The following is a 26,258-nucleotide window of genomic DNA, read 5'->3' as shown; positions in this document are numbered from 1 at the left end:
AGGAACTGAGCTGAACACTGCCCATACCTGGAGAATGAGGAGCTGGCAGTTCCCCACCTCTTGGTCTCATAGTTTGAGCAGACAGAATATCACTTCTTGGCAACACAGAAGGTGATTGTGTCATTCTCACACTCCCTAAGTTTGTAGGAATCGGCGAGTTTGTTCCCAAACCTGAAGAAAGAATCTGTTCACCTGTGCCAGCTGACTGGCTGATTACACTCCCTGTCATTTGATTGCCTGTTGTTGTAGTAATTATGATTTTCTTACCACTTGCTGCTGCAAGATTTGCCAAGTTAATTGTGCAAGCACCTGTGTTTGGATCTTTCTTGACCAGACTAGCCCAATTAATGGATTCTGGTCCAGATTTTGGTGCATCACTCACAGGTACACCTGAGCCATTGGTCCTTCCAGAAAGATCATTTAAATTAATTGTTGGCACTGAAGAGCTTTTAGTAACATAGTTTCCAATCTTCACTGCTCCTCCAGTTGCTTTGTTAACAATCCCACTTAGAGGAATATTTCCTGTCACAGGTACTTTAATTGTGCTGGATCCTTGTCCACCAAGTCTTGTGATCTTGATGATTCTAGGACCTCCAGTGGAGTTATTTTGGTTTTGAGATGTCTGTAATTTGATCTGGCTTTGGAGAGGAGATTCTCCCTGTTTTTGGAGGGATGATGCTGGGATGCGTATAATGGCTGGGCTGGATGCTGATCGATGCAGTAAGGAAGATGGATTATTCTGAACTTTGGAAACTTGGGTTATGAGCTGAAAAAAAAATTGTCATAAGGTTAAAACATATGGCTCAAATTACTGGGACTCTCATAAACAGCTGTAAATTCTATGCATAGCAGGCAGACTTTCTGTCTTGCTTTAATAAACAGAAAAATCTTGAAAAATGAGAAGCTCATGGGTCATATTACTCACTTTTGTCACATTTCTCTACCAAACAATGAAATATAATAACAAAAACCTCTAAAATGGCAATAAACTTAAAGCTTCCAACAATCTATAGTTTGCTGATACTTGATATCAAGCTTTAATACAAATTGTAGCCCTGCTTTTTGTTTTTAAAGTTGTAGCCCCACTTTTATTTGAGGGTCTGTGAGTACAGAGTCCGACACTACTGGTCCTCTCAGCCTGAGGATAAAAGGTCACCTGGTTCATTAAATTCTTTGAGCAAATTATTCCATATGACCAACATGGTATAATCCAAATAAAGTATCTGGGATGAAAGATGTTTGTTTGAACTAACAAGATTTTGAACTCAGTTTAAATGTCTGACAGTCTTCACGAAATTTTTATGACTCTTTGTGAAAAACTTGAATTCACAAACACACTTGCAAATTAATGTGAGAATAAGAATAAACATAGGGATTATTAAATTACTACCTGGTTACTTGGAAAAGGGGTTCCTGGTTGTGGAATAGGGTGATTGAATGCTGTGGAGTTGATGCCTCCAATTTGTTGTGGAATAGGAATTGTCTGTGGCATCCCTCCATTAAATACATGATTGGATATCTATTTCAAAGAGAATAAAAAATTTAATGAGTTCCCAAGTTGGCATGTCAACAAAGAAACTTTTCCATATTTGAAATGTATGGTTCTCAACTATCAGATCATATGCCACTATTGTAAAAATTAAAGGCAAGTTTTTATCAACACCTGGAAACTTTTAGTAAGCAGGAAGTTATTTATTTCTTCTTTCATTAGATTACTTCACTATGTTTCTTTCCACGTCAAAATAATAAAAAGCAGAACATATCTGAAATTCACAAGCTCTCAGTAGTATATAAATCTATATTTTGAATGACTTCTCAGCTGCTGTATACTTTTGGATTATTCAAATATTCAAGTACCTGTCCTTTAATTTTTAATTTTCTCAATGCAAAAAAGTCATGCATGACTATTCTTTCTACATATCAACATAATAATCAGTATACATCTGATCGATACTGAAAATTCTCAGAACTTTGTGATAGCTCTTTGTTAGACTGGATGAAAAACTTCAAGACAGAAGAAAATGTCTGCTTTCACTGTGCTCCAAATTGCGACTAAAACGGTCACATTTGTGACCAAAATAATTATTTTGCAACTAGAAATAAAAATTAGCTATCATTTTTGTGAAGGAGTAAATTTGGACTGGTGATTGTCCATTTTTATGATAGGGTACTGCTTGTGGGGGTAGACGGGGGTCAATTAACCCACAACTTTTTGAAAATAAAATGCCAAATCCTGCATTCTGGCTTGTATTTTGGGGCAAAACTATGCTACTTTACAAATGTAAGTAAAGACATTTTTCCATATTGAAAGATTCCACATTTTATTTTGAAAACCACACTTTAATTCAAAGATATTTGATAGGTCGCACCAAAACAACATTGGGCAGTAACAAAGTTGACAGTTATCTGACGATGATTCAAACGTTATTACACCTCGCTAACAAAAACTGATTTGTACTTTTTAAAATTAATCTACACAATTGCTTTATGCGAGTGTGTGGTATTTAAATTTCCAGTAGCATCGCAGGACAAGCATGATGACTTGTTTGGTAGTCCGACCTCAATTTTCAATTGTCCCGGGCTAGCGCATACATGCCAACTTTCCCGATTTTTTTGGGAGTCTACCAATTTTTAACCCTACCTACCGCTTGTCTACCAATATAATTTTTAATCCCATTTCTACCGATTTTTAGGAATTCCAGATTTTTTACCGATCTGCTTTGAATAATACCACATTTCTGTGTGAAAAAAAGATGGCAGTTTGAATGTTTATCGGTAGATATCTGTTAATTGCCGCTGATAACAGGTAATCAACAAGGTGTCAACTGTGCTACCAGTCATTACTGTGGTATTTATTGCTCCCAATTCTCATTAACAGTGTATATTAACCTAGACAATCATGCCAGATGTGGAAATTTTAGAAATACACACAACAGGATACAAACTTGTGACGAGTTCACACTTTACGCAAAATTTGACAATATATGTATAAGCTGTAAATAAAAGGTTTTCAAGTTTAGGAAATACAGCATTTCTCACTATAATTATGAACTACGTCATTGATCATGGAAAAGACACTGCCAAAATCCAATTTGAAAAGATGCAACATAGGCACTATGGTCTGCAAGTAAAAACCGTTAGATTTTTTAAGCAGAATTCCAGGAGTGGTTCACAAAAAGTTAGAAAGGAGAAGACGTACCATGCCTTTTACAGACTTTGTATGAAAACATTAAAAGTGACTTCTTTTTAGTATTCCCTTTGATTTAAAAAAAATTACAAATTATTTGTCTGTGACTTAGTAGCTTTATAAAATGTGTAATTTACCAATAGACAAAAACAGTAACTGCATGAACTCTTTTAGTAACTTGCAAAATAGATTATTTGTAATTAAGTTTAACATCCTTATCCATGTAATAATCTGTATGTGTATGACATTGCATATGGCAGGGGGGTAATGTTTATCTTTATATTATCATATTAAATAATTTTGATTAAAATTTTCTTTTTTAAATTTCAAATAATATTGTGTTTTTGTTGAAGTTGATAGAGAAAACACTATGAAGTAGTGATAATATATGATACATGGTACAGTGATTCATTTTGGTGTGCGTCCTGCGTAAATTACGCACAAATTTTGCTCAGGACGCATTATTTCAATAAATGTGCATCCCAATGGACGCAATAAATTTATAGAAGGACATGTACTATTTTAAATTATTTCAGTATAACCTGATTCAAAACTTGACCGATTGCATCATATCCACGTGCTAAGCGATATGCATGAACGATTTTAACAGGAATAAGGTTGCCAACAACAGGTCAGGTTTCACAACTGCAGTTAAAAGCAATTATCAGAAAATATTTGAAAGTTAGATAGCATAGTTCGATTATCACTGATTATGTCTATACCGTGGAACGTTTCTGAAGCGAATACTATACCTTTGTATTTAAGCTGTAACCTGTATCATTGGTTTTTTCTTTTCGTTTTTTCCTTACAAGCTAAGAAGTATAAAATTTAATAATTTTTATTTCTGACTATTTGTCATTATTACTTCTTAATTTTTTTTACTTCATTCTGCTTCTGTGCATTTTATGACTGATACAATGTGTGAGATCGTATGTACGATCTAAAAATAGAACCAAAGTGCACAGTGGACAATATATTATTTTTATGACACAAAATCGTGTATTCTTACTTGGACAATTGATAGTAAAAGACTAAAAGTATAAATCACTCACAACTACAGTAAAACATTTGCACTTTCGTGCAATACCCTTTTTTATTTCACCAGAATTTCCTCTGTAACATCTAATATACGGTACCCTTGGATTTGGACGCATTGATTTTGGCACGGGACTCATTGTTGTCATTAAGAGGGGTCCTTTGGACCCATGATAACCATTTTCAAAATGAATCACTGAAGGTATTAGACTGATATTTAAAAAAAACAAAAATACTTATTTTCACGACAAAATGCCGCAAATTTAGAACTTTGGAAAATGTCATAACGCGCAATCTCCCCCAAGGAAATTTTCAAAAGTTGGCATGTATGCTAGCGGGTTACGGTTAGTGTCAAACCATGCATTTAGCGACCGAATAGTAAATGTAACTTGGAACAATTTCGCTAAAATTCAGATTTCTTTCAATAAATTTTCCCAGTTTCTGAGAAAAAGAATATTTACATCAACCTTTCAGTATGTTGTTGATAAGACTAAAAAGGCCTGTAGATTGTAATTGTTTATACATACAATTGGTTGAGATTGTCCTGGATACACAGAGTGGTGAGAAAACGAGCTTGTTTCATCAAATTCATCTTCAAAATCTCCTGTGATGCCCGATTCATCTAATGCAGCTGATAATATGTCTGTGAAATCGTTCTGAAAATAGCAATAAATGTAAAATTCATTCTTCTTCAATAAATATTCTGTTCTGTTCTTCAAGTACACTTGCAAATCCTTATTTTCATCTCCATTGACACAGAAAATGAACATTACTAATGTCAGATCCTATTTTCATCTCCATTATGACACAGAAAATTAAAATTACTAATGTCAGATATTACTTTTCCTTAGCTCTTTAAACAACCAATATCATGTACTTTTACTTTCATGAAAATCTTTACAGAATACATGTTCAGTTAAGGAGTGGGCAGGGCTTCCTTCCCCGTCCATCTTTCGTCCTACTTCCTCATGCTCTCCCTCCCTTTCTATACCTTCCTCCAATTTCCCTTTTACCTGTCCCTTCTTACTTTGTTAAATGAACTTTTGATCATGAACGAGGAAGGTTGACCGGTGAGAAAAATTAAAAACAAAATTCTAGCTTTTATTATGGGCATATTGTGATTAAACCTCTGAATAATCCAAAGTAAATTAATGGATTTTGACACAAAATTTACTTAAAAGGAAATTCTCCTCTTACATTCGATTCATTTGCCATCACTAGCAAGAGAAGTTCGCAGACCGTTTCAACGCATTTTCGCAATCCACCATCATATAAATTTCCCAGAATTCCGTCTCTGACGTGTGCTAAGTAATCGTACCTTCTCGGGTATTTTCATTACAACACATTTCAGTATGGAAAAAGAATGAGATATTCCGACTGGTGCGATATAGAATCAAAGTACAGAATGTACTCCTGGGATTTAAAACAAAGAAACAAACAAGAAAACAAAACAAAACCAAAAAAAAAAAAAAAAAAAAACAAACAAACAAACAAACAAACAAAAAAACAAAGAAAAAAAAACGAAAACAAAAACAAACAAACAAACAAACACACAAAAAAAAAAAAAAAAAAAAAAACAAACTAACAAACAAACAAAGGCAAACAAAGCCTTTTTACTGGTATATAAACTCGAACATCCCGGATTAGAACTGTTTTTTATACGAATGCTTTGTAATTTTTATATTAAGATAATTTTCGATAAAAGTTAATTTACCATATACATTGGAGGTTAAAATTCCCAGATTCACATAGACTAATAATGTTATTTATGTCTCTCTTAACCACTTATAAGTTATGCTGGCTTTTTGCAAAAAAACTTTCTCAGTGGAAAGTTTGATTTTTCTTTTTCCATATTATCGGCAACAATAACAGCTTCGACTACGACAATACCTCAAATTTTTGTACAGATGAAGGAGAAAAAAAAATATCTTGTATCGGGAATTTCTTCTGGAATTCTTTTTGTCTGGTATGATTCGCTATTTTGCCGCCATGTATTCTTCTTCTTTTTAAATTTGCATGTAGAATTATTTTAATTTCATTTAAATCTATAAGTAACTTATTTATCTTGTAAAACTAGCGACTTTTACTATTAAACAAATATAATCATTGCTTTCATTACGGGGGGGGGGGGAGGCAAGCATGTATGAATTTAATTTATGATAGTTAAAATGATTTGATTATTTATACTTCTTTCAATCTAACCTGTTCTTCCCGGACACGCTTGGATCCGTTCCTGGTCAACAAGTTTTCCATATACATGTATGCTAAAGTTATATCAGTGTCTCTTCTGCATTTCTTGTTTATATTTCATTTTCATCTGCACTAAAATAATTATCCGAACTCATTCATTAAATAAGTCAAATAAGAGGTTAGTTGAAGAATCAAAATTTTAATTATTATTCACCGATTCTGTCTCCTATGTAAAAATCTGTTTTCCGTTTTTCTCTCCATTCAAATTAGTATATCAAAAATTATAGTCTGCCTGCGTAAACCGTATTTTTGCTTTCTGGGTTTTCAGACCCGTGAGCTGCAGAGCTCACAAATCTAGTTGATTCATAAATAAAAATAAAATAAGATATATATAAAAATTTAAAAAAAAAAAGTAGAAGGGAAAAAATAAAAATAAAAATAAGTTCTTTTTATTTGACTGATTTTTATATCAATTTTATATATTTTTAAACATTGTTTTCTTTAAGCCATCCGGTCATTATGTATCCCAAAATAAGGACATTATACCCCTGTCAAAGAAACAAAATAATTTTTTTTAACTTTTTCTCTCATGAATCTTATAGAAAATAAGTATCTGGATTACAATCAGTTAAAAGAAAATTGTTCTGGCACTTTACAACGGTTCAAATGTGATCATGTTATTAATTAACCAGGACATTATACTATCAGCACATTATACCTCCCCGAAACTGACCAATCAGAATAGCGTTATGTGTAGCAGAAGCTTTCGCGGACTTGAAGTTGAAAACATAGGAAAAGGTTTGAACACAAGAATATATTATTCTCATACATACTCTACATTTTATTTAGTTTCAAACAAATATCTAGATAACATAAATGAAATTTTGTTATGTTTTTCCTTCTCTACGATTGTTTTTTCTTTTTGCATGTTATTGTTTAGACAGTATGTGAAATATCAGGGACCTACATCAGTACATAGATAGCTATAAACCTGGTTGATAGTATAGCGTCCCTGGTAAAAGCATCACACGACTGTTTGTAATCTTATATTCTGCAAGATTTACATGTTTCAGCGAAATAGAAGGGGATATTCATGTGAAAAGACAGGTATTTGGAATGTAGCATGAAGGGAGAAAATGCAGAAAACCAGACCAGCATTTGAATATGGGCCCATGTGGTCTACTGAGGAACAAAGCTATCTGGCCACCGACACCCCCCCCCCCATTCCTCCCTCTTAATGTCCTTTCCTCCAGACATCAGCATTTTTTTTTTTATCTCAGGCAGGTTTTTGTGTGTCAGTCAGATTTAGCTCCTAGCCAGATAGCCCAGCTGCTTAAGAACACCTTGGTGTTGGACATTTTAGCAGATTGACAGGACATTAAAGCAAAGAAAGGAACATTTAAGAGGAAAATTTGTGGACGTTTTAGTGGAAGATATATAAGACGTTTTAAAGGAATTTAAAATAGGATGTAGACATTTAGCGGGACTGGAGAGTTAAGTCGAATTCATATTTATCTCTACAGTAAGCCACACTAAGTCTGCTGCCCCCTTCTCACCAACGGGACGTGGAAGTAGGATTTTGAGAAGAATTAGTGAGTTTAATTTAAGTGAATTCCAGTCTTCAGCATCAAAACCTCCAAAAGAGTCAGAAACGTAGTCATTAACGTGATGACCATGGATCAATTTTTGATGACTTTACATTGATTATTTAAAAAGAATTAAAATTATCTACTGAAAAAAAAAAAACAAACTTGGCTATATTGTCCATTGAACTTTTAGTTTACAGGTAACCAATTTTTCTTTAGCTAAAATATCCATTCACAATGTACACTCAGAAATTCTGCTAAAATGTCCCTACCCGAGCACTTGTCATGGTCTATTGCATTCTCTTTGTTACTGTTACATTTGGTGCTTTTCACCTCCCCTGGACTTACTTATCAAAGTCCTACCGGGGCAAAAGAAAAATTAATGTTTTTCTGCATTGGGAATGGTACTTTTTCTTGGTACCAGTTATACATGTATAAGGACAAAAAAAAAAAAAAAAAAAAAAAACGCTGGGACGGAGGAATATGGTGGTCAAACAAATTCATTTGCTTGTGACTGGATAGTTTGCCAGGTAAAGCACCTGTCACCTAAGATCAAGGGGGCCTGGGTTCGATAATAAAATCATGGGCTGGTCCATTGCATTTTCTACATCACATTCTAGGACATGGCACAACATGAACTGTAACAGAAAGGAAGAAATATAAGAGCAGACCAGCTTTTGAACCCAGAGCCCCTGAACACTTCAACAGATACTATCTGGTCACAGACAAGTAAACCTGTCTTATTGCCATATTTTTGCCTCATGAACCATTTTACAGTAACTTAGATTTTCAGAAAATCTGGATGAGCAGGAAGAGATGTTTATGTGTACCCAATTTAAATTTCTATTACTTAGAATGGAGAACTCCAATGACAAAACAGATTCATCTAAAATCACAGCCTACTTTACCAGTCCAGGTATATGATATTTTCATTTATTAATTGATAACAACATTCAGAGTGTAGCATGGTAAAAATGATAATAACTGTGTAACATCAGTATCTCATATATACTAAGATATTGCACATTTAAAATAAGATAAATCCTTAAATGGTTGATATATTTATCTAAATGGTTGATGCAATTTTAAAGGAAAGAAGAATTGTGTGGAAAATGATACATCTGATTCCAAGTGTTTCACCCCATGTAAAGTGGAAATGAATGTAAGTTTTGTTATCAGTATTTTTAAAAGTGATTTGTTAATACTTTAAATCTGGTTTTTAAAGCAACTTTGGCAAACTTGACAAAATGCAATGTTTCAAATTAAATGGTCAAGTATCAAACAGATAAAATGAAGAAAAAATCTGATGAAGAAAAAATGAAAAAATAATTAGTTGAATTCTATTTTGTGAATGCAAAGTACTACTGTTCTGCTTTGAATTATTTCAGTTGACTTCTAATGGAACACCCTGTAATGATAGGAAAGGAATCAACAAGACAGGCAAACCAGTCCTAACTGTCAATTCACCAAGGGCCAGGATGAATAGAAAAAAGTAAGATGTGTGTTGAACAGAACAAGTGTCAAAACCAAATATATTGTAATAGAAAAGGGAGAAAATGTGTTGGAGTATACCAGGATTCAATATAATGTGTGATAATGCAGTGCAGGCCTAGACAGGCTTTCTTGCGAAATAAAAATTTGAGTCTGAGGTAAAAGATTTTGTTAATTTGTGGATTTTAAAGTTAGGTGACACATTGTCTTATGATAATACACCCAAATGCCAACCAAATTAATTCACTAGGTGAGTCTGTATAGAAAGATAAAGTTTATGTTCTAGACATGATTATTTGTTATACTGTGAAATCACTAATTTTTGTGGGGGGTTAATTTTTGTTGTGTTCTTGGTAAGAAGAGACCCATTAATTCATGTCCTCCATGAAATGTAAAATTTCAAATAACAAATAAGCACTTCTTCATCCATGAAATAAAATCCCCACGAACCATTATTAGTCCCCTACTGGTGAAACCGGAGGGGACTATAGGTTTCCTCTGAGTCTGTCCGTCCGTCTGTCTGTCTGTCCCTCTGTCTGTCTGTCCCACTTGGTTTTCCGCAATTTTCTTCTAAACGCTTTCAGATATTGAGCTGATTTTTTGTATGTGACTTTACCTTGATTAGTTATAGATCAAATTTGCATTTCGTTCCGCTTCATTGATTTTTGACAGAATTATGGCATTTTCAATTCTTAACGGGAACCAGATTACACTTGCCGGTAGGGGACTAGTATTGCTAATGCAGTACTCTCAGAATGCTTGTTTTTTCATCAAACCTAAAAATTGGACCCCACAAAAATATGTGATTTTACAGTATTTAATTACAATTTCATTTTAGTATATCATGGGAGAAAGCATAAATTTATTTTGTATTCTAAAAATATTTTATCATGAGTTAAACATATTAATGAACAGTTTTTATTTGTCCTTTAGAAAATTGATAGAAACTGGCCTAGACAACAAGTTATTGACTGATTATTTTCCAGTACGTAGAAGTTGTCGCAAACCTAAGTCAGAAATAGAGGTATGGAATGAAGAAATTGTTATTTGTGGGGGATATTAATTTGGATTTGTGCTAATTTTGCTAATCTACGTTTATAATCTCAATCTACTTTAAGATTTCTCACATGTCATAACTTTTCATTCCATTTGAAGAATTGATATATACAGTATATACATAGAAATCTACTGAAAAAATCTTAACTTTTTTTCCCTCAAAAACAATGGGGCCACTTAATTAATTTAAATCTTGGGAGAAAATTACTGTTGAAAATATTTGTGTGACTTTGGTGACCACCTTTGTTTTGTTTAATTTCAGTGAATTCTGAACAATTAACCAACAATATATATGCTTTTATAATTTACTAGTTTGTGTTAATTGCACCAATTGAAGAAAAATGAGATATTCTCTCAATTTCAATTTTCAAGAAAGAAAAAAGGGCAGAACTTGAAGAGAAGATACTAAATAATGTGGAGGAAGGATTAGAGGTAATGTAGAAATTTCTATGGCTCAGTACATAAAGGCACTTTACACATGTATTTTACAATTTACTTTACACATGCAAAATAGTGTCCATGAAGCAATTCCTGAATTTTTCAATTCAGGAGTGAGGAAGTTCAAGTTCTGTAACATTTTTCGACCATAAGAGCTTAAATGTGATGATAAGATGTCCTTTGACCATCTGTCTGAAGTTTTTCTTTTTCCTTCTTTCTGTCTTTAACTTTTACATTCGTGACTTCTTCTCTGGAACCACTGGACCAATTTCAACCAATTGAGGCACAAAGTGTACTTGGTGATGGTTATAGAAGTTATTTTCTTTCAAATGAAGGAACATTTTAAATGACCCCACCCCATCTAAAGACTAACAATCAAAGAAAGGCAAAAGTAGGGTGATATGAAAATCTTCTTCTCCAGAACCACTGATCCAGAAGAGATCGAGCTTAAAGATTCCTCTCAAAGTGTATAGATTCAGATACATGCAAGATCTGATCTTGTATGGACAAAGCCATACATAAACAACTGGTCTGATAATGACATACATAATTACTTGTTTATTTTGAATTTTGCTTGCTTTGAGATAGATTCATTAAAAGGTTTTAAACTAATCTTTATATACAAAAGACAGTTTAAGAATATGTTCATGATATAAATTTTATTTAGCTCATAACAAACTGCTTGAGGTTGTCACCATGATCAGATGGCCGTCTTTAATTAACACTTATGCTAGTACATGTATATAAACATTTCAATAAAATTTGTATTATGATGTATTTTTCAGCAAAAGTCAATAAGATGTACACATAGTGTATGTACATGTCTTGAAGAATTCAACCAAACATCAAGGAAATTGCACTTGATAGTAACATGGACTTTTTGAGAAGTCTATGTAAACTGATTAAAATGGGTTACATTTGAATTTTATAACATATAATTTGCTAACATGTCAAAATTGCGGAACTAGGTGTGTGTAAGAATAGCATAATACTCCAAGTTTACTCATCGACTTGAAACCCTGAATCAGAGGCCACCTATATTAAGTGGCCAGTTTGACATTCTCCCATGAGTGGCCTCTTACGGGTGAGAGTGTAAGTAGGCGTTAAGAGTACATGTGGGAGGATCAAGTCTCCCTGATTTGTTGTGAAATATGAAAATCCTGGGTACAGGTTGTTCATCATCTCTATCAGAGTTAGAGTATGATTGATCTATTATTAAGGAACAATTGTTTTCAAATGTTAAAAAAAGAGAGTGGTATATATTAGCTTTGAGTGATTTCAGATAGAGTGTGCACATTGACATACTCTTAATAAAGTAACTGGTTTTGAAATTCTTTGTAGGTTGCTACTTTAGGAGAAAAAGGCAGAGGAGTTATTGCCACCAGGAAGTTTTTACGAGGGGATTTTGTAGTGGAATATGCAGGGGACCTTATAGACCTTTCCACAGCAAAACAACGAGAAAAGGAGTATTCTGAAAATCCAAAATTTGGGTGCTACATGTACTACTTTGTTCACAAAAACAGACACTACTGGTAATTTTTCTGATTTGCTAAAATACAAGACAAGACTTTGTGGAAGGAAACATATCAAGATACTTTTTCACAAGCAAAAAAAAAAAAATGTAAATATAACAATTATTTGTCAGAAAAAGCTATGGTCAGAGTTGTAGCCCAAGGGCCTGTTGTGAGTGTCAAATCTGTTAAAATAAAAAAAAGAAAGAAAAAAAATTAATGCATGAAACTTTTGTCTTCATTTTAGCATTGATGCCACAGCTGAAAGTGGAAGATTAGGACGTCTCATAAACCACAGTAAAACAGCAGGAAACTGTCACACAAAGCTGACAGAGATTAATGACCGCCCTTATCTCATGCTTGTGGCCTCCAGAGACATTTCTATAGGAGAGGAACTCTTATATGATTATGGGGACAGGAAAAAGGAATCCCTAGAATCTCATCCTTGGTTAAAATTTTAGCAATGATTATATAGAGTATGGTTGTGTAATGAATTTTTCCTTAAAATGTAATTTGAATTCCATTAAAATTGTTTTGTTAAGATTCTGTCCATGATTTAAGTAGCAGTATGTAATACTATTGTTATTCTGACAGTTGTGTTTGCATGTTGTCACGGTGAATAAACTGATATCTGTTATATATACATGTACATGTTTCACCATCATCAAGAAATGGCAGGATTAAGAAAAGACGGCTAGAATTTTCTTTTTTCCAATCATCTTTCTGTTTTAACTTTTCTGGAATTTGCTACTTATGTTTCTGGGTATTACACAGCAAAATTTTATTTGTTAACAACTACCAGAAACCCAAAATGTGTTTATTTTTAATGATTTTCCTTAAAAAAAAAGAAAAGGTTGCTCATTTTACCAATTTTAATGGCCCTGGCCCTAATCCCTAACATGTTACGAGAGCCCTGGTTTTTTTCACCTATCTTTAACAATTCTCAAAAATTGCTTTATATTAAAAATAGATGAATTATAATTTCATTGTTTCAAAATACTGCAGTCAAACCTATTTATCTTGAACTCCATCAATGTAGAAGTGAGAAAAAACTTTAGGATATCTGAGGATTCAAGATATCAAGATTAAAATACTAAAGAAATATTTGGTTGGGACTTGGACTTCAATGTTTTTGATTTCTTTCCAATAAAAGTATTTTGTTTGAGAAAAGCTTTGACTTGCATTATTTAACCTGCTGTCTCTGCCTGTCTTTTTTCTATGAATGTGTTTCACGTTCAAATGTAAATACATGTAAGTACTGCACTGTTGCAACCACTTTTGAAATAACAACCACTATTGAAATTATTGTTTCAATAGTGGTTGAGAATGTATTTAAAAAAAAACAACACTATATTGCAACCACTTTTAAATAACAACTATTGAAATTATTGTTTCAAAAATAGTGGTTGAGAATGCATTTCAAAAACAACACTTTATTGCAACCACTATTGAAATAACAACTATTGAACTTATTGTTTCAATAGTGGTTGAGAATGCATTTCAAAAACAACACTTTATGGCAACCACTTTTAAATAACAACTATTGAACTTGTTGTTTCAATAGCGGTTGAGAATGCATTTCAAGAACAATACTTTATTGCAACCACTTTTAAATAACAACTATTGAAATTATTGTTTCAATAGTGGTTGAGAATGCATTTCAAAAACAACACTTTATTGCAACCACTTTTAAATAACAACTATTGAAATTATTGTTTCAATAGTGGTTGAGAATGCATTTCAAAAACAACACTTTATTGCAACCACTATTGAAATAACACCCATATTGTAATAATGCCTTGACAAAGTTCCTTGGAAGTGCTCTTTCATAGTAGTAGCATTGCTTAATTAACTATAATGGTTATGTAGGTTTGTCCATGAATGTTGGCATGGATGTTATAGGAGAGAGTGTGTAGATAAATGTTAGGTTGAGAGCACTGAAATTGTTGGAAAATTAGTGAGAAGTGGGCCATTTTAATGGCTGTTTTTCAGTTATTTTTACAACTTTGAAGGAGAAAAAAGGAAATGTTCATGTTTCAGTGTAAAGCATTTTTTGAGATAAAATGAAACATACATTTTAGTCCTTTTTTTCCAACATTACAAATGTTTTTATAACTACATGTACATGTATTTGAACTTTAACTTTCCCAAATAAGATCAAGGAGGAAACATCCGATTCTATAACATAATTACTTGAAGCTTGCATTTATAAAGTTGGCATTAGAGTACATGTACTTTGAGATTTAGGAACTTCAAAAAATAACTAATTCAATAGTGGATGTGATTTCAATAGTGGTTGCAATGTGTGTTTGGTTTTGAAATGCCTTCTAAACCACTATTGAAATAATTATATCAATAGTGGTTTGGTATTTCAATAGTGGTTGCATGTGTGTTTAGTTTTGAAATGCATTCTCACCACTATTGAAATTATCATTTCAGTAGTAGTTATTTCAATAGAGCACTATGGGTTGCAACCTATAAAGGTACCATCTCATCAGAGACTTTTGGTATACGTGTTCCTGTTTTACAGAATAAGTTGGTCAAAATTGTAGCAAAATATTGCTAGTCTTAGGCATTTTTTTGTCTAATTTTAGTACAACTTTATTCACATAGATGCTCCTCTCTGCTTTGAGAGTACATGTAAATATGTTGACAACAGAAAATTCAGAGAGGAATGTCAATGTATATGTGTTCCAATTCCCTAGGACTGTTTTAAGTCTCTACAGAGGTGGAATCTTATCAGAAACCTCTGGTTATTTAGTGATCCACTAGGTAGTAAAATAATTTTGTTAGCTCACCTGAACCAAAGGCTATAACGAGCTTTTAATGATCAAAATCTGTCCTTGATTGTTGTCACGTTGTAAACTTTTCACAAGTTCATCTTCTTCTCCAGAACCACTGTGTGAATTTCAGTTCATATCCTTCTCCAGAACCACTGTGAATTTCAGTCAAACTTGGCACAGAGTATAGTTGGGTAAAAGAAATTCAAATGAAGGGCCACCTTTTTTTCAGGGGAGATAATTATGAAATAGTGAAAATTTAAAAATTTCAAAAACCACTGGACCAGAAAAGATGAGCTTTCAGACAAAGTGTAAATGCAAGTGTGTATTCTGTGGATCCTTTACAAGGTTTATTATACTCAGGTGAGCATTAAGGCTCTTGGGCTCTTTTTACTGGTGTGTTGTGTGAAATTGAAATTAAAAAAAAAAATTTCCAAGAGAGTCAAGACCACACTAAATCATATTGATGTATCAATATTTCAAAGATGTGTAGATTCATATTTTTTTTTTAAAACAGGGAATCAAATTTACACATGTATAACAGGAAGCCCATTCAAGTCATATCCCCAGGCTGTGTGGACTCAAGTTCATTTTCATAATAAATCCATGGGACTAAGGTGAAGCCACAATATTGGTTCAAAATTAATTTTTCATTGGAATAAAGGGGGGGGGGGATTACAGAACAGCAGGACCAAGGTCACTCAGGTGAATGTAGTGGCCCATGAGCCTCTTGTATGTTGGTAGTGTAAAACATTAAATAAAAGTATAAAAACACAAAATGAATTTTGCCATTGGAAAATCATGGGAGATCATTGTTTGTACATCTCTATTGTCAGCTAGATGACTGTTGAATTGTGTTTCACTTTACATGGTGATCTGTACATAAAAAGTGAAGAAAAAGAGATTTGTTTGGATCTGAAATTGTTTTGCAAAAATGTTTTTTTTATAATTCAGTCAATATTATACTTATTTGATGGATTCTTCAGCATAAAATACTTTAACAAGATTGCAAACTGAAGAAAAGTTGGGGAAGAGACACCTGATGAATATTATCCCTCCTCTTTGCAACAATGTTGTTGTTGTTGTTTTTTTTTTTTTTGGTAGGGGTGGAGGATGGTAATCTCCAATCATGTCTGATTATCTAGCTGTCTGTTAATTTGCACAAGCAAAGTCAAAGTCAGTATGTATTGAAGTGAGTTCCCTGTACATAACAAGAAGTATACCAAACAAACAGGCACATTTGGTGTATCCATGGATACCTAGTCTAATGCATGGTCTGAATGCTGCATCTGATTAACATTTGTACGTTTCACTGACTTGTTCATTTCAATTTGGTAACTTATAAATACCTTCAGGTTTTTTGGAATGTGTGAGGGTGAAACACCCGACAGTTTGTGTGCAAGCTGTAAGAATGTGGTAGTGTCAGATACACGGCTTCCTACAAGCTTGAGCTAGTGGGTTAACCCTTTAGCTCAATTGGTAGAGCACTGGACTGGCAAGCCAGAGGCCCCAGGTTCAATCCCCAGCAGAGGCACATACATGTCTCTGTTACAAGAATACTAGCAATATTAGTAAATAGTGATAAACTAAGATGGTGTTTAATATGTAGGGAGTTCAAGCTCTTCATAACAGAATATTACAGTATTATAAAAGTGACTCTGGGAAAATATTTGTGATGCACAACAGTTCTCATAAAAGTGTAGAAGAAATTTTTGCAAAGCTGTGACACATTACATCTTGACCTATTATCAGTGTCTCCAAAACCTATCGATCTTATACTATCCTCCAAGATTTTGAATGAGGTTAATGGACTGTTAGGCTCACCTGAATGAAAATTTTCAATTTTCCTAAGGATAAATTCTATCAATTTAAGTTAAATATGTAAATGCTACTATTCATAACACAGACGATACTTTAATCTGTAATCATGTATAACAAATATTTTATTAAAACAAAGTTAATGACATAACAATTTCAATCATCCTCTTCATCAGTGTCTTCCACCAGAACTTGGGGATTTGGGGGGATCCTGGTTCCCTGAGTACCCTGGGAGGCTGTACTGCTGGCCTGTGACATGCCAAAAAACATGGACCGAAACTGAAAGTAAAACAAAACAAATACTTATAAAAGAATCGGGTGCATATAAAATTTCTCAATATCATGTACCATGTTTGACCTGCATTATTTTTAGCCCCCTTTAAAATATACATTACGTATGTAAATAATAGGTTTAAGAAATACTGGTATCAGGCCTGCAATGATTATATGAAAAAATAAGTTCATATACTTACTAAAATTACAATAAAGTATGTCAAGTCTCTTGTTAAATGATGACAATTTTACAACCATATAAAAACTAATTTGACACCTGTGCAATCCATTTTGCTGTGAATTCCGATCTTTATTTTTATTCCACTTTTACTATCATCTTTATTCTCTATACACTGTGAAATCCAACACCATGTCTATTTTGACACAAAATCTGCATCCAAGTGTGTATTGGATTAGATAGTTTTAACTGTACATTGTATATACACATGTACAGTGGTGTTGGGAATCAATCATAACTAATCAATAAACTTTGAAAATAATTGTTTAAAATTCATGGTATGAAGATTTATTGAAATCAGACTTAAACTGTAGGAGTAGAGCATTAGATAAAGAGACAAACTTATGTATGAAAGTGTCTAATCATAGCATTATAAAACAATAATAGATTACATAACACTCAATCTAAGATTTACTTTTCCTCACAAGATTACAGACTCTAGAGGAAAAACCTCTTACTTTTTTCTTTGGTGGAGTTCCAGGAACTGGCTCATCTTCTTCATCATCCATATCAACATCTTCAAGGATGCTCTAAAAAAGAATGGAGAAAATATATAAACAAGAGGCCCGTGGTCAATGCTCATCTGCTCATCTGAGTTGCATCTCTCTCTCTTCAAAAATGTTTCTGAAATCCTTTTATGTGATCCCACACTAAGACAAAGGTTATGCCATAAACTATATTAAAGCTGATACTAGTATAGATACGTGATGTTAATTTACTCTGCCACATTCTTTTAGATATGGCTTATTCTCTCCTTATATGTCATACATGTAATGCTTATCTAACACAAGTGATTTTCAGTCTTGACCGATCAAGATTTTGGAGGTGTGAGTTGACGTAAAAAAAAGTTTACAAACATATGCTTGGATACTTACATTGGATAATGTAGCTTTGTGATCTTGAGAAAAGGAGAAAATTTACTATTTTATTCTCACAGTAAAGACAATTCTGACCTTGTGTAATTGGTTAGGTATGACAGGACTTCTATAACTACTCGATGTAGATTGTTGTGACATGGTTTGATTGCTGTGTCTGGCAAACACACTTTCTGCATGGAATACTCTGTCTGCGTCATTTTTCTCAGTTGATGAATTTCCAGCAGCTTTTAATATGTTGGGTACTTGTATCTCATCATCAAAATCTTCTTTTGGGAATGATTTCACTTGATCACTTCTGTACAGTGATGTACAAAAACAAAAAATGAATTTAAACAATAAACTCATTGGCCACAATGTTCTCCTGAGAGACAACTTTTTCTCTTTCATCTCTTCAATACATGTATATACTTTTATATTAATGATTGGGTTGTATAAATTTTACATATTATAATACTGTTGTTCAACAGAGAGTATATATGTCAAACAATTTTATCCAGTATTTTATCTCCACCTATTCAGTATGTAACTTTTTGAGGTGAAGGGATAAGTTAGTCTGATGTGTCAGTGTCCATAAAATTGCCATCTTAGTCATCTAATCACTACCATTTCTACTCTCATTATCTTTGCTTCTTTTGGATTATTTATTTATATCTCCGTTGACATTTAATGACTGGAGAAAGCAGGATTAAATATAATGTACAGTAGGTAATGCACATCAAAGTTTGACTAGGATTGGGTGTCACTTGTAATGTTCATCCTTTTGATAAAAAATACTTGCATGTTCTCTGTCCAGATGATAAACTTAAAGTTAGGGCTGGGTATTGCCTAGAGATTTCGTATTGGAATATATTGCAATATTTCTAACTGTACTGAGATATGTATTGCAATATTTTCAACGAAAATTAAAGTGGTATTTTCTTATCTTAATAACCTCCATTTACACGTAGAATGTAAATAACTATGATAAATGATGAAGAAAAAGTTTTTTGTTGATTTATATACAGTTATGCATCAAAATGCACCCACTGCAACAGCTTTTGCCTTACTGTTTGGCACGATCGCAAATGATTCTGACAACATATACTTTATTTTTTTTATTATAGAAATCTGAGTCCAAGCATTTTGCCGGTATATCGGTACTACAAAAATGTATTGCAATATCATATTTTTTGTCATCGTGCCGCAATATACTGGAATATTGGTATTTTTGCCCAGCCCTACTTAAAGTCACGTTTTTGTTGTAACATTGGTTGAGTATTAAATAAGAAATTTCAAAGTTAAAAATTCAAATTTTGCATGGTTAATGAAAATGGAAATGGTACATATTGAAATGACATAACAAAAATTAATTGGTCTGCTCTTACAAAAAATATTGATCTTTAATTATTAGTTCTTTTCATTTGATTGACAGCTTCGTTAGTACCTGTGCCCATTAAGATGCGAGTCACTGCTGTTGTTTGATTGGTTCATATGATGTTGACCTCTTTGTGACTTTTTTGTTCTTCTTGAATGGGACCTCAAAGCAGAGCTGTATAATTATATATTACACTATGTAATCAGAGCATAAAAGTTTTAACTTGATTTGTCTTCAACCTCACACTACAGCTGTAAGAAAAGGCCCACAGGCCACAATGCTCACCTTTTATCTTTATTAAGTTAGTACTCTTACCCCCCCCCCCCCCCCCCCCCCCCATCAGAGGCTACAGCTTTCACAAATTGTTAATCTACACTACCTGTGGACACTTACACAGTTTTGTTCTTTCATAGATTTCTTAAAATATTTCCTTTAATTCAAATATTTAATGCTGACCTCTTATTGTAACCCTATCCTAGCCTCGGGGGGCCTCAATTTTAACAAAGATTATGTAATATATTAAATTTGTTCTGTGTTTTGTTATACTTAATATGCACTTACTTTATGCAAGCTCCAAAAATATGTAACCACTGTAGTCAATAAACATAACATTACTTCAAAGAACAAAGAAGAATACAATCCTTGTGAAATTAAAGTGAAACTTAATCTGACCTGCATGCTCCATTCTGCAGTGTTTGTTGTGTTGTATGGGAAGTGAAATTTCCCGACTGTGAGTGAGATTCTGCCAAAGTTGCCAGCACAAAATTAGCTTCAAAAGCACTGTCAGCATCAATACTGAACACCACTGGTCTGAAATATTAATAAACTAGAGGTACTATGGGCACTGAGCTCACAGAATGAAACCCCCCACTCCCATATGAGTACAATGGCAAAGTCCATTTTTTGCTACATAAAACCCCAAATATCTGTCCAATCAGAACATAAAATATAATGTGCACATTGGCACTTCATAATAAAGATTATTTGAAAGTCTCATTAAATTTTATTCAGTTGTATAGGAGGAGTTGCAGATAAGAGATGGGTACAACATTTATTTATCCTGTTAAAACTTCAGTGTTTATGCTTACATTTCATTGAATGTTTTACGTTTTATGTTTAAAAACTGAAATATATATACACACACAAAGGATATGTAATAAATTACCTTCCTGAGGTTTCAAACTTGATATTTATTGGCATAGCTGTGATTTCTGCAAATGCAAGGACTGCCTGTGAGGAATAAAAGAATTGTGATTCAAAAACATTGCCCTAACATGCTTTCTTTGTTAATTCTTATTCTAATGGACTGCAGTTTTGGTTTGTTTGTTTTTTTTTTGTTGTTGTTGTTTTTAATTTTTTTTTTGTTTGCAAAGTATATTTGTACAAAGATATATGATTTACTTCATTTAAAAGTTCTTAAAAGTGGCTTCTCATGATTTTAGCATGAAAATAAATTTCTCTTGAATTAAATCAAGACAAATCTGCATGCAGAGATCATTATACCAGCCATCATACCCTGAACTCCTTTAGACAGAAGGTGATATCTGTATCGACTCCTATCTGACAATTCTCAAATTCATCTGGATCTAGATTTAGGACAGTATGGACTACTTTTGTAGGGTCTGAAATTCATAAGATTTTAATACAATCTAGTTTACTGTGGCTGCTGCATTTGTTTTACTCTTAGAGAAGACTTACTTGACATTGTAAGAATTGGTTAAATTGAATACCTGAAAACAAGACTATGACTGACACTTTGTCATTTGTGTATTCAATCAAGAAAGTATAAATTTTTATCTTCTCATGGACTAAATATAAACTATTTCAAAATAATTATTAATACTTCTCCTTTACCATAATTTACATTTATTTGAACAAGGGATGATATATTCATGTATTATCTGGTCATTTTCTCACAAACACTTTCTGAAACTTAAATTAGTCCTAGGATTACCCTATGCAGTACTATGTCAGAAATGTGAACAATATGAAAAGTACATCATTGGCCCATGTGAGTGACCAAGGTTTCAGAAAAGATCCTTGATGTCAGGCAACAAGCATAACTCTAGCAACTCATGTCTAAAGCTTATACATTTTTCATACAAATTATAATTAAATTAAATTAATGTCTCCAACAACTTTGACTTTATGCTATGAATACTCTCACCTGGCTCATCATCAGTATAATTCTTTAATGAAATCTTCTCAGGGGAGACAATCAGAGTGACCTCCTCCTGATTTGACTGGAAGTTCACCACTGTATCACACAGCAGTCTATAACAGAGTACCGGTAATGAAATCTAGCAATTAAAATACTTTTACATGTGGGTGAGAATTTTTTTGAAAATTTTGATTAATACTGAGAAAAAACAAACAAGTTAAATATTTCTGATCTGCTACTTGAGGTTTAAAGATTGTAATGGATACATGTGATGTTTAGCTTACAGTAATAACAGTTTCTATAATGTAAATACAGCCTAAATAAACAATATTAGAAACAGAAAATGATTGGATTTAGTTGAAACAATTATGAAAATTTGGTACAGCATACCAGAAAAGTTAACTTAGCAAAAAGCTTCTCCAGGAGATTTTATACAGGTCACCTTGAGATCTATACATGTATTACACATTTAGTCAAACTGTGGCAATGAAATTCCCTCAAAATAGCCACACACAGAAAGCCTACCTTGGTTGTGCTGTCAGCTGATTTGGACACATATCTTTTGAGAACACTGCCTGTAATGTTTCACATTCTATGAAAGCTAAATTGTGTGTCTTCACAATTCCTGAAAAAAAAGCCTTTGTGTCTGACTCTCTTGAAAGTTTAAACATGTTGGTATATCCTTATCCACAATTAATGGTTTGAAAGAAAAAAAAGTTTGTATTCAATGGTTTTTAAATTCACATGCAAATAGTACAACATTTTTTAATTACTACATGTTAAACCTCAATTTGGAGTTTTAATTTACCTAAAATGGTATGTAGACTCAGATTTGATGACATCATGGCCCTTACAGAGTAGGGCTGGGACGATATATCGAGTTATTGATAATTTCGATTCTGTGTGAGGACGATACGCATATCGATGCGTATGAAGAAATATCGCAAAAAAATTCTGACTTATGTTTTTCTTTGTTTACTTAATATTTTGGGTTTAATATGTAAAATAAATATGCTAAATATAAATATAAATATGAAATACATAATGATTAATTAACACCAATTATGTAAAATAATTTTGTTTTACAACAGATATGCAACTCCTTTGAATAAATCATTCTTATTTGTGAAGAAATGTTTTCTTCATTTCAATTAAAAAAAAAAACCCATATAACCAATTCAACATATTGTGATACATATTGTGTCGTGGCTCAAATATCGTGACACATATCAATATAGAAAAAGTTGTATCGTCCCAGCCCTCTTATAGAATAACTGTAAAGGCCATGATGTTATCAAATCTGAGTCTACGCCATATAAAAATGGTTCATTTAGATTATACTAATTAGCCGAAGAGATCAAAATTTTGAAAGTTTTCAAAATACTATCAATGCATGCAGCTCATGATGAACTACTACATATAAAATAAACAGCAATAAGCCAACTCAGTATTATTTTGGCTAGAGAAAATCAAAATTGGATTTCATATAAAACATTTTGGTATTCATTAGAATATTTAAATACAACTGATCGAGAACTGATAACCACAGTCATCTAGATTCTTATATAAGATCAAATACAATACATATAAGGCTTACTTGTACGGCTTCTGTATTCGTACAGGTATTTTAAACTAAAATTATCATTTGGAAAAATTTAGAGCCTTTAACATACCATGTTTGCAATACAGTTTGAAGATGAGTCTTGCCTTTTGCATATTTAGAGTAATTTGGCACTTCTCAACGGTCTTCTCCACATTGGACATTGATTTGAAGACAATCAAACAAGACTGAAAAAAAGTTAAAAATATACTGAACAAACAAGCATATAATTTCAGTTCTCTTAACATTACTTTATTAAACTGAGAAACTTAAGCAACAGTTATCTTCCTTTTTGTATCATTGCATTGCAGTTTTCTTAAAAATATGATTGCTCCAAACAGTATTTTAAAAAACTGATTCAGCTAGATTGGGCATGCAGCTTAGAGAAGATAAAATCTTTTTTAATGACATTATTTGGACAAATTTACTAATGACATATAAAAATACTAGTGTTGTCAAATCGGACGATTTTTAGTAACCGGTTACTCGCTTACTTTTCCGATCGAGTAACCGGTTACTCGGATGGTTTTTCTATAGATCTTAAATCATCCTTTTTCACAATATGTTCAATGGTACCTGAAATACATTTTGTATAAGTAACATCGTTACCAGTACTATATAAATTTATCATTTGTATACCGGTATATATAAAACACTATTAAATGCACTGCTTATGAACTTTATTCTTAATAATAAACACACAATATTAAATATCTTAGATATATTTATTCTTAATAGCATACTTTAATATTCTTAGTGAAACAAAGTACATGTATTCTTTATGTCAAAAATTAACACCAGTGTATAAAATGCTGTGATATTCATGAAATCAAGGAGTGCATGATGTGGTCTTATAAACATACAAAAGAAAAACTGTGCTTGTTATATAGTGATACTGGTAATTGCCTTAATATTAAAATTTATGGTAAAATCTAAATCAAAGACCTTCATGGCAATTTTGCACCTGATGGAGTCCTCGCTATCCTGAGAAGAAATTTCTGGTGTCCCATCATCATAGTGCTGGAAAAATGTTGGGAAAAACAGGAAACAAGCATATGCTGACCTTGATGAGTTGACTGTCCTTAAGGCCAACTGTAACAGATAGAGATAAAATTATAATAAAAAACAATAACTGAGAGTGGGTCCCAATGGAAACCAGGGAGTAAACATAAGTGAATATATATGATATAATGTTTACAATAAAGTTTTCTCATAAATAAAAGCAAAAAGCATTGTTTTTTTAAAGGATTTAATTTTGCAATACATACCCCATGAGCAAGAGGTTCTATGTATAATTCCTCTCCAATTTTTGACAATGAATGAATTGCTCTTCCAAAAACTATTAAAAAGAAAGATATGGATAAAATTTAAAAGAATTTACAAAATCAATGCAGTGGCATGCGGTAAATCTAGAACATACTGCTGACACTGCTTAACAGATTTGGTTCAAACTTTTCAGGCACATTAAATATGTTGAACTTAATTCACTTAAGTATGAAAATATCAAAATATTAAAAATGATGGCATTTTTTAACTAAATTGAGCAGTTCGATGAATCAGTGTCTGGTTTTTGGTTTCTACATTTATATCTTTAGTACTAAATTTTACTGCTTTTGGACAGTTGACATTATTATATGTAACATTGTTGATATATTTAAGTATGTGCATTTACTATGGCATAGAAAATATGCCTAAGAAGTCGGATGTGATTCTATTTGGTGAAATTAAGAACATTAATAGAGAGTGCAGTGAGCGGCGCAAAGTGACGCTTGTCACTGCGAGCTCTTAAAGCAATGCCTGGGCAAAGAGAAAATTCGGACTTTGCACATTGATCCAAATGAATTTTTTTCCACAGTAACCTGTGGTCCCATAATGCTTTGTGAATTGTATCTCGTCGCTTGTGAAGTCAGGGTCTAGACATACCAAATGTCACATGCTTTTTGAGAAGACGGATGTAAATTAAAACTGAATAGGTATCTGCACTCGTCTTAACGGTCGCACCGTCAACATATTACAAAATTGCAATCTGGAACAATCAGGAGTCAGAGATCGAAGTTCTTGATTTATCATATTATAGGTAACATTGTTGATACATTTATGACTGTGTGAATGTATTTCAATGCTAGTATGAAGTTTTTGTAGAGCTTCTGTACAGCAGTATGAAAAATATCCATAGAAAATTTAGAGAGTCAAGAGTCGTCAGTACTATATTTACCGCTTGTCATCAATGCCTTTTAGAGCAATTATTTAGTATCTTTTCTTGCAAGTTATAAATGAACAAATGTTGTGATTGCAATGCATATAGTGTAAGAAGATCCAAGTTATACATGGTCGTTGTTACAGAATGCTAGATAATAAATCCTTAGTATACACTCTGCCTTGATGTCTTCGAATTGCTGTAAAATACATTGCTCATTCATATGGCTACTTCTCAAATGAAAGAGACTACCCTGGCCAGTTGGCCATGTTTACTGACTCAGTCAAAGTCTTGATGAATTACACCAGACACTGAAAATTATTATAATAAGTACCTTTGATGTTTACACCAGGAATAATACACTTCATTTTAATCTAAAGGAACACTTTAATATTGTTGCTTTTCCCTCCCAAAAGTCTCTCTGTACTATCGTCTGTATTAGCATCGGGATCGAGGTGCTGTATT

The 26,258-nt window shown here is 32.8% G+C and overlaps 3 protein-coding genes across 3 annotated transcripts in view; 1 reads left to right on the top strand and 2 right to left on the bottom strand.

Annotated features, from left to right (window-relative positions):
- Positions 1-5,522, bottom strand: part of LOC133171641 (protein strawberry notch homolog 1-like) — a 30,144-nt gene extending 24,622 nt beyond the window's left edge. The window contains exons 1-4 of the mRNA XM_061306426.1: positions 5,420-5,522; positions 4,750-4,878; positions 1,391-1,519; positions 1-766 (exon numbers count right to left, since the gene is read on the bottom strand). The exon at positions 1-766 is cut by the window's left edge and continues 242 nt beyond it. Coding sequence (XP_061162410.1) covers positions 1-766; positions 1,391-1,519; positions 4,750-4,878; positions 5,420-5,437 — 1,042 coding nt within the window. The 5' untranslated portion in view covers positions 5,438-5,522. The remainder of the gene's footprint in view (positions 767-1,390; positions 1,520-4,749; positions 4,879-5,419) is intronic.
- A 1,665-nt stretch (positions 5,523-7,187) lies between these two features.
- LOC133205259 (N-lysine methyltransferase KMT5A-like) lies at positions 7,188-13,664 on the top strand. The gene is made up of 8 exons (XM_061341030.1): positions 7,188-7,210; positions 8,853-8,914; positions 9,090-9,160; positions 9,387-9,490; positions 10,423-10,513; positions 10,918-10,977; positions 12,325-12,515; positions 12,742-13,664. Exons 2-8 carry the CDS (start codon positions 8,854-8,856, stop codon positions 12,953-12,955), a joined length of 792 nt encoding a protein of 263 aa, XP_061197014.1. The 5' UTR covers positions 7,188-7,210; position 8,853; the 3' UTR covers positions 12,956-13,664.
- A 3,555-nt stretch (positions 13,665-17,219) lies between these two features.
- Positions 17,220-26,258, bottom strand: LOC133204530 (cell cycle checkpoint control protein RAD9A-like). The gene is made up of 13 exons (XM_061340278.1): positions 26,128-26,258; positions 24,865-24,935; positions 24,542-24,688; positions 23,670-23,784; positions 22,522-22,621; positions 22,003-22,109; positions 21,351-21,457; positions 21,001-21,065; positions 20,508-20,645; positions 19,905-20,009; positions 18,557-18,776; positions 18,062-18,133; positions 17,220-17,371 (listed from the first exon to the last, which is right to left on the bottom strand). The coding sequence occupies exons 1-13, from the start codon at positions 26,159-26,161 to the stop codon at positions 17,249-17,251; spliced, it is 1,404 nt and encodes a 467-aa protein (XP_061196262.1). The 5' UTR covers positions 26,162-26,258; the 3' UTR covers positions 17,220-17,248.

Source organism: Saccostrea echinata, unplaced genomic scaffold, assembly GCF_033153115.1.
Source record: "Saccostrea echinata isolate AGI-Se365-2 ecotype Australia unplaced genomic scaffold, CSIRO_AGI_Sech_v1 ptg000054l, whole genome shotgun sequence".
Lineage (NCBI taxonomy): Eukaryota > Metazoa > Mollusca > Bivalvia > Ostreida > Ostreidae > Saccostrea > Saccostrea echinata.
The sequence above is the reverse complement of the archived record's forward strand: the minus strand, read 5'-3'. Positions and strand labels throughout refer to the sequence as shown.